At 47.3% G+C, this 10,000-nt stretch overlaps 1 protein-coding gene across 1 annotated transcript in view; it reads left to right on the top strand.

Moving 5' to 3' along the window:
* Positions 1-10,000, top strand: part of LOC115181684 (protein sidekick-1) — a gene marked incomplete at its 3' end in the record, with an annotated part of 30,890 nt that overhangs the window by 3,196 nt on the left and 17,694 nt on the right. The window contains 2 exon segments of the mRNA XM_029743514.1: positions 4,905-5,013; positions 7,214-7,404. Of these exon segments, the coding sequence (XP_029599374.1) occupies positions 4,961-5,013; positions 7,214-7,404 (244 nt within the window).

Here is a 10,000-nt window from a genome sequence, read left to right as displayed (position 1 = left end):
AATACATTTTAGAATAAGGCTGTAACGTAACAAAATGTGGAGAAAGTCAAGGGGTCTGAATACTTTCCAAAGCAATGTAAATCAACATAAATATGGGTTGTATTTACAATGGTGTTTGTTCTTCACTGGTTGCCCTTTTCTTGTGGCAACAGGTCACACATCTTGCTGCTGTGATGGCACACTGTGGTATTTCACCCAATAGATATGGGAGGTTATAAAAATTGGGTTTGTTTTCTAATTCTTTGTTGGTCTGTGTAATCTGAGGGAAATATGTGTCTCTAATATGGTCATACATTTGGCAGGAGGTTAGGAAGTGCAGCTCAGTTTCCACCTCATTGTGTGGGCAGTGTGCACATAGCCTGTCTTCTCTTGAGAGCCAGGTCTGCCTACGGCGGCCTTTCTCAATAGCAAAGCTATGCTCACTGAGTCTGTACATAGTCAGAGCTCTTTCCTTAAATGTGGGTCAGCCACAGTGGTCAGGTATTCTCTGTTTCTCTCTCTCCTGTGTGTTATGTGTCAAACTGATGATATGTATGTGACAACTCTATTAATACACATTCTGCTAACATCACACACCCTGTGCCATGTCTCCCTGCTCTCTAGGACCCTACAGGGATTTGTCTGAATGGATTAACACACACACATATATATGTTGAGCTGGAGGGATTACACACCCTGATGTCCTGTCCAGGGTCCATTTAATAGGAGAAACAACAAGTTGTAATCTGAGAAAATCCATTCGGAGAGAGATTACCGTCTAATCTGAGATAGGACTACCTGCCAGCTCTGTCAACTCTCCCTCTATCTCCCCCTCCCCTCTCCCCTCCCCCCCTCTCTCACTCACTCTCTCAAACCGTACCAATCCTGTTTATTTAATCTTCCCCTAGTTGTAATTTAGGATGACTCTGTGTTCCCCTGTTTTAGGGTCAGCCCATGGTGTCCAGTAGTGGGTTTGAACCTCTACTGTCTGATACTAGACTGTGTTAGCCTGTTGATTTATAGCCTTATAGACATTAGCTCAGGGAACCAATGAAAGAACCTGTGTTTCCTGTCTGATACTAGACTGTGTTAGCCTGTTGATTTATAGCTTTATAGACATTAGCTCAGGGAACCAATGAAATAACCTGTGTTTCCTGTCTGATACTAGACTGTGTTAGCCTGTTGATTTATAGCCTTATAGACATTAGCTCAGGGAACCAATGAAATAACCTGTGTTTCCTGTCTGATACTAGACTGTGTTAGCCTGTTGATTTATAGCCTTATAGACATTAGCTCAGGGAACCAATGAAATAACCTGTGTTTCCTGTCTGATACTAGACTGTGTTAGCCTGTTGATTTATAGCCTTATAGACATTAGCTCAGGGAACCAATGAAAGCCTTCAGTACTCAGGCCTCATTCATTTATGCATCAACCCTCCCTCCCTCCCCTCTCCATTTCCTGTTATTTAATCCAATAGAATGATTTGATTTTGAGGAGTTTCATTGTATAATCTCCACAGGGAGTCCTTATGCTGCCACAGCAATACACACACAAGCTCACACACACGGCAGGATACACACACGCTCAAAAGCAACCAACCTCTCCAAAGTTGATTGTTTAAATTGGAGTGGATGTGTGTATTGTGTACATGTGGAGCGTGTGTGTGTTTAAAGTACAGCCCTCTTTACTTCTGTAGCCTGCTCACCTCTACCTCTACCAGTTACCAGACATGGTCTACTAGCTGGTTGTTACTAGTCCCCAGGTCCTCTACCAGTTACCAGACATGGTCTACTAGCTGGTTGTTACTAGTCCCCAGGTCCTCTACCAGTTACCTGACATGGTCTACTAGCTGGTTGTTACTAGTCCCCAGGTCCTCTACCAGTTACCAGACATGGTCTACTAGCTGGTTGTTACTAGTCCCCAGGTCCTCTACCAGTTACCAGACATGGTCTACTAGCTGGTTGTTACTAGTCCCCAGCTCCTCTACCAGTTACCAGACATGGTCTACTAGCTTGTTGTTACTAGTCCCCAGGTCCTCTACCAGTTACCAGACATGGTCAACTAGCTGGTTGTTACTAGTCCCCAGGTCCTCTACCAGTTACCAGACATGGTCTACTAGCTGATCGTTACTAGTCCCCAGGTCCTCTACCAGTTACCAGACATGGTCTACTAGCTGGTTGTTACTAGTCCCCAGGTCCTCTACCAGTTACCAGACATGGTCTACTAGCTGGTTGGTACTAGTCCCCAGGTCCTCTACCAGTTACCAGACATGGTCTACTAGCTGGTTGGTACTAGTCCCCAGGTCCTCTACCAGTTACCAGACATGGTCTACTAGCTGGTTGTTACTAGTCCCCAGGTCCTCTACCAGTTACCAGACATGGTCTACCAGCTGGTTGTTACTAGTCCCCAGGTCCTCTACCAGTTACCAGACATGGTCTACTAGCTGGTTGTTACTAGTCCCCAGGTCCTCTACCAGTTACCAGACATGGTCTACTAGCTGGTTGTTACTAGTCCCCAGGTCCTCTACCAGTTACCAGACATGGTCTACTAGCTGGTTGTTACTAGTCCCCAGGTCCTCTACCAGTTACCAGACATGGTCTACCAGCTGGTTGTTACTAGTCCCCAGGTCCTCTACCAGTTACCAGACATGGTCTACCAGCTGGTTGTTACTAGTCCCCAGGTCCTCTACCAGTTACCAGACATGGTCTACTAGCTGGTTGTTACTAGTCCCCAGGTCCTCTACCAGTTACCAGACATGGTCTACCAGCTGGTTGTTACTAGTCCCCAGGTCCTCTACCAGTTACCAGACATGGTCTACTAGCTGGTTGTTACTAGTCCCCAGGTCCTCTACCAGTTACCAGACATGGTCTACTAGCTGGTTGTTACTAGTCCCCAGGTCCTCTACCAGTTACCAGACATGGTCTACCAGCTGGTTGGTACTAGTCCCCAGGTCCTCTACCAGTTACCAGACATGGTCTACTAGCTGGTTGTTACTAGTCCCCAGGTCCTCTACCAGTTACCAGACATGGTCTACTAGCTGGTTGTTACTAGTCCCCAGGTCCTCTACCAGTTACCAGACATGGTCTACCAGCTGGTTGTTACTAGTCCCCAGCTCCTCTACCAGTTACCAGACATGGTCTACTAGCTGGTTGTTACTAGTCCCCAGGTCCTCTACCAGTTACCAGACATGGTCTACTAGCTGGTTGTTACTAGTCCCCAGGTCCTCTACCAGTTACCAGACATGATCAACTAGCTGGTTGTTACTAGTCCCCATGTCCTCTACCAGTTACCAGACATGGTCTACTAGCTGGTTGTTACTAGTCCCCAGGTCCTCTACCAGTTACCAGACATGGTCTACCAGCTGGTTGTTACTAGTCCCCAGGTCCTCTACCAGTTACCAGACATGGTCTACTAGCTGGTTGTTACTAGTCCCCAGGTCCTCTACCAGTTACCAGACATGGTCTACCAGCTGGTTGTTACTAGTCCCCAGGTCCTCTACCAGTTACCAGACATGGTCTACTAGCTGGTTGTTACTAGTCCCCAGGTCCTCTACCAGTTACCAGACATGGTCTACTAGCTGGTTGTTACTAGTCCCCAGGTCCTCTACCAGTTACCAGACATGGTCTACTAGCTGGTTGTTACTAGTCCCCAGGTCCTCTACCAGTTACCAGACACACGGACACACACATGCGCACTTCCCATGCTCTTTCTCTCACACCGTAGACACGTACACTACCGGTCAAAGGTTTTAGATCTCCTACTCATTCCAGGGTTTTTCTTTTATTTTTACTATTTTCTACATTGTAGAATAATAGTGAAGACATCAAAACTATGAAATATCACATATGGAATCATGTAGTAACCAAAAAATTGTTAAACAGCCAACCTTGGTCTTGATGACAGCTTTTCACACTCTTGGCATTCTCTCAACCAGCTTCATGATGTAGTCACCTGGAATGCATTTAAATTAACAGGTGTGTCTTATTAAAAGTTCATTTGTGGAATTTCTTTCATTCTTAATGCATTTGAGCCAATCAGTTGTGTTTTGACATGGTAGGGGTGGTATACAAAAGATGCCCTATTTGGTAAAATACCAAGTCCATATTATGGCAAGAACAGCTTAAATAAGCAAAGAGAAACAACAGTCCATCAAGACATGAATGTCAGTCAATACGGAACATTTTAAGATCTACAATGTAGAAAATAGTAAAAAAATAAAGAAAAACCTTTGAATTAGTAGGTGTTGTAAAACTTTTGACCGGTGGTGTACATTCCCAGTCTTTCTGTCATGTAGTCTAGTTCAAATGATTCAGCTGTTGCAGAGACTAGAAGAGAGAGAGACGCTGAGTGAACTAAGTTCACAGACATAGAAGAGAAAGAAGAACGCTAGGAAGAACAGAAACATACATACCTTATGGATGAACAAAAGGATGAGAGAGACAGAGAGAGGTAGAGTTGTTAGGCAATCTACATCTGCCTGTGATGAATCAATCACTACCGTCCTCTACTGTCTTAGTCAACTATCAATCACACACACACACACACACACACACACACTCGCTCTCTCTCGCTCTTCATTGAGATATTTGTTTTTAGATATGTGTTGAGTTGAAATTTCTCTTTCTTTCTCTCCCCCTCTCTTTCTCTCGCTCCCTCTCCCCCACTTTCTCTCTCCCTCTCCCCCCTCTTTCTCTCTTTCTCTCTCCCTCCCTCCCTCACTCTCCCCCCCTTTCCCCCCCTTTCTCTCCCTCTCCCCCTCTTTCTCTCTCCCTCTCCCCCCTCTTTCTCTCTCTCCCTCTACCCCCTCTTTCTCTCCCTCCCTCCCGCCCTCCCTCCCTTTCTCGCTCCCTCGCTCCCTCCCCCCTTTCTCTCTCTCTCCCTCCCCCCTTTCTCTCCCTCTCCTCCCTTTTTCTCTCTCTCTCAGACCCTGATTCTCTGGCTGTCCCCGTTGCTCCGGTCATTGTGATTGGTCCGAAGAATATGTCTGTCGTGGCAGGGAGGGAAGCTACACTGGAGTGTATTGCCAACGCCAGGTAACACACACACACACACACACACACACACACACACACACACACACACACACACACACACACACACACACACACACACACACACACACACACACACACACACAACAGACCTGGCCTCACCCTGTCAGTGAGGCTTTAAACCTCAAATGACAGGAAGAAGTTGGACTCAACTCTCCCTCTCCTTTAGCACTCCTAATCTCTCTCTCTCCTCCCCTCCTCCTATCCTCCTTCCCCTCCCCTCTCTCTCCTCCCCTCCTCCTATCCTCCTTCCCCTCCTCTCTCTCTCCCTCCCCTCCTCCCCTCCTATCCTCCTTTCCCTCCCTCCTCTCTCTCTCCCTCCCCTCCTCCTCTCCTATCCTCCTTCCCCTCCCCTTTCTCTCCTCCCCTCCTCCTATCCTCCTTCCCCTCCTCTCTCTCTCTCCCTCCCCTCCTCCTCTCCTATCCTCCTTCCCCTCCCCTCTCTCTCCTCCCCTCCTCCTATCCTCCTTCCCCTCCTCTCTCTGTCTCCCTCTCCTCCTCCCCTCCTATCCTCCTTCCCCTCCCCTCCTCTCTCTCTCTTTCCCTCCCCTCCTCCCCTCATATCCTCCTTTCCCCCCTCCCCTCTCTCTCCTCCTATCCTCCTTCCCCTCCTCTCTCTCTCCCTCCCCTACTCCCCTCCTATCCTCCTTTCCCTCCCTCCCTCCCCTCTCTCTCCCTCCCCTCCTCCTCTCCTATCCTCCCTCCCCTCTCTCTCCTCCTATCCTCCTTCCCCTCCTCTCTCTCTCCCTCCCCTCCTCCTCTCCTATCCTCCATCCCCTCCCCCTCTCTCTCTCTCCCCTCCAAGACCAGTTTAGACAGTGTTGATTAGAGCAGTCAGTCTGTCTTTCACCCTGCCTCAGCACCTCTGTCTAACACAAACAAACACAAACACACACACACACACACACACACACACACACACACACACACACACACACACACACACACACACACACACACACACACACACACACACACACACACACACACACACACACACACACACAGCCCTCCATAAAGTGTTTTAGATGGTGTAGACATCAGAAATGTTGTCTTGATGTTGTTTTGTCTCATGGTGCCAATACCCCCTTCTAGTAGACAGTACAGTAGTTCAGCAGTTCAGTAGTTCAGTAGTACAGTAGTTCAGCAGTACAGTAGTTCAGCAGTACAGTAGTACAGTAGTTCAGTAGTACAGTAGTTCAGCAGTACAGTAGTTCAGTAGTTCAGTAGTACAGTAGTTCAGCAGTACAGTAGTTCAGCAGTACAGTAGTACAGTAGTTCAGTAGTTCAGTAGTTCAGTAGTACAGTATTTCAGTAGTACAGTATTTCAGCAGTACAGTAGTACAGTAGTACAGTAGTTCAGCAGTACAGTAGTTCAGCAGTACAGTAGTTCAGTAGTACAGTAGTTCAGCAGTACAGTAGTACAGCAGTACAGTAGTTCAGTAGTTCAGCAGTACAGTAGTTCAGCAGTACAGTAGTTCAGCAGTACAGTAGTTCAGTAGTTCAGTAGTTCAGCAGTATGGTAGTTCAGCAGTACAGTAGTACAGTACAGCAGTACAGTAGTTCAGCAGTACAGTAGTACAGTACAGCAGTACAGTAGTACAGTACAGTAGTACAGTAGTTCAGCAGTACAGTAGTTCAGTAGTTCAGTAGTACAGTAGTTCAGCAGTACAGTAGTTCAGCAGTACAGTAGTTCAGTAGTTCAGTAGTTCAGTAGTTCAGTAGTACAGTAGTTCAGCAGTAAAGTAGTTCAGCAGTATAGCAGTACAGTAGTTCAGCAGTACAGTAGTTCAGCAGTACAGTAGTTCAGTAGTACAGTAGTTCATCAGTACAGTACATTACAGTACAGTACAGTACAGTAGTTCAGCAGTACAGTAGTTCAGCAGTACAGTACAGTACAGTAGTTCAGCAGTACAGTAGTTCAGCAGTACAGTACAGCAGTTCAGTAGTTCAGCAGTACAGTAGTTCAGTAGTACAGTAGTACAGTAGTACAGTAGTTGTGTAACCGCATTAACCTCTATGAAGACTGGAAGCTGTTCCACTGTCATTCATTGATTTACTGATTGACTGATTGATTAATAAATAGATTGATAATGTGATTGATTGATTGTTTAATTGGTTGATTGATTGGCTAGATGAGTAATTAATAGATTGATTGGTTAATTTGTTGTTTTCTCCCCAGGCCAGTGGAGAGGCTGGTGTTGTCGTGGAAACGTAATGGGCGTCGACTGGCCAGTGGAGTGGGCGTGTTTGGGCGTCGCCTGACCCTCTCTAGCCCCTCCCTCTCAGACGGGGGCGTGTACGTGTGTGAGGCGTCGCTTCTTAACTCCACCACCAGACCCACCGAGGCCCGGGCCCATCTCACTGTACTGGGTACGACACACCTCACTGTACTGGGTACAACACATCTCACTGTACTGGGTACAACACACCTCACTGTACTGGGTACAACACATCTCACTGTACTGGGTACAACACATCTCACTGTACTGGGTACAACACATCTCACTGTACTGGGTACAACACAACTAACTGTACTGGGTACGACACAACTAACTGTACTGGGTACAACACACCTCACTGTACTGGGTACAACACATCTCACTGTACTGGGTACAACACATCTCACTGTACTGGGTACAACACATCTCACTGTACTGGGTACGACACATCTCACTGTACTGGGTACGACACATCTCACTGTACTGGGTACAACACATCTCACTGTACTGGGTACAACACATCTCACTGTACTGGGTACGACACAACTAACTGTACTGGGTACAACACATCTCACTGTACTGGGTACAACACATCTCACTGTACTGGGTACGACACAACTAACTGTACTGGGTACAACACACCTCACTGTACTGGGTGCGACACACCTCACTGTACTGGGTACAACACATCTCACTGTACTGGGTACAACACAACTCACTGTACTGGGTACAACACACCTCACTGTACTGGGTACGACACATCTCACTGTACTGGGTACAACACACCTAACTGTACTGGGTACAACACACCTCACTGTACTGGGTACAACACACCTCACTGTACTGGTTACAACACACCTCACTGTACTGGGTACAACACACCTCACTGTACTGGGTACAACACACCTCACTGTACTGGTTACAACACACCTCACTGTACTGGGTACAACACACCTCACTGTACTGGGTACAACACACCTCACTGTACTGGGTACAACACACCTCACTGTACTAGGTACAACACATCTCACTGTACCGGGTACGACACAACTAACTCTACCGGTTACACCACATCTCACTGTACCGGGTATGACACAACTAACTCTACCGGTTACAACACATCTCACTGTACCGGGTACAACACACCTAACTGTACTGGGTACGACACAACTAACTGTACTGGGTATGACACACCTCACTGTACTGGGTACGACACACCTCACTACTGGGTACAACACACCTCACTGTATTGGGTACGACACACCTCACTGTACTGGGTACAACACACCTCACTGTACTGGGTACAACACACCTCACTGTACTGGGTACACCACACCTCACTGTACTGGGTACAACACACCTCACTGTATTGGGTACGACACACCCAACTGTACTGGGTACAACACATCTCACTGTACTGGGTACAAAACACACCTCACTGTACTAGGTACGACACACCTCACTGTACTGGTTACAACACACCTCACTGTACTGGTTACAACACACCTCACTGTACTGGGTACAACACACCTCACTGTACTGGTTACAACACACCTCACTGTACTGGTTACAACACACCTCACTGTACTGGGTACAACACACCTCACTGTACTGGGTACACCACACCTCACTGTACTGGGTACAACACACCTCACTGAACTGGGTACACCACACCTCACTGTACTGGGTACAACACACCTCACTGTATTGGGTACGACACACCCAACTGTACTGGGTACAACACATCTCACTGTACTGGGTACAAAACACACCTCACTGTACTGGGTATGACACACCTCACTGTACTGGTTACAACACACCTCACTGTACTGGGTACAACACACCTCACTGTATTGGGTACGACACACCCAACTGTACTGGGTACAACACACCTCACTGTACTGGGTACAACACACCTCACTGTACTGGGTACAACACACCTCACTGTACTGGTTACAACACATCTCACTGTACTGGGTACGACACAACTAACTGTACTGGGTACGACACACCTCACTGTACTGGGTACAACACACCTAACTGTACTGGGTACGACACACCTAACTGTACTGGGTACAACACACCTCACTGTACTGGGTACAACACACCTAACTGTCCTGGGTACGACACACCTAACTGTACTGGGTACAACACACCTCACTGTACTGGGTACAACACACCTCACTGTACTGGGTACAACACACCTCACTGTATTGGGTACGACACACCCAACTGTACTGGGTACAACACATCTCACTGTACTGGGTACAAAACACACCTCACTGTACTGGGTATGACACACCTCACTGTACTGGTTACAACACAACTCACTGTACTGGGTACAACACACCTCACTGTATTGGGTACGACACACCCAACTGTACTGGGTACAACACACCTCACTGTACTGGGTACAACACACCTCACTGTACTGGGTACGACACACCTCACTGTACTGGTTACAACACATCTCACTGTACTGGGTACGACACAACTAACTGTACTGGGTACGACACACCTCACTGTACTGGGTACAACACACCTAACTGTACTGGGTACGACACACCTAACTGTATTGGGTACGACACACCTCACTGTACTGGGTACGACACATCTCACTGTACTAGGTACAACACACCTCACTGTACTGGGTACAACACACCTCACTGTACTGGGTACAACACACCTCCTTTCTGTTATTACACATTCACCATGGTTCCTTTCTGTTATAACACATTCACCATGGT

Source organism: Salmo trutta, unplaced genomic scaffold (assembly GCF_901001165.1).
Source record: "Salmo trutta unplaced genomic scaffold, fSalTru1.1, whole genome shotgun sequence".
Classification (NCBI taxonomy): Eukaryota; Metazoa; Chordata; class Actinopteri; order Salmoniformes; family Salmonidae; genus Salmo; species Salmo trutta.
Note: the sequence above shows the minus strand (reverse complement) of the source record. Positions and strands in the feature narration are given on the sequence as shown.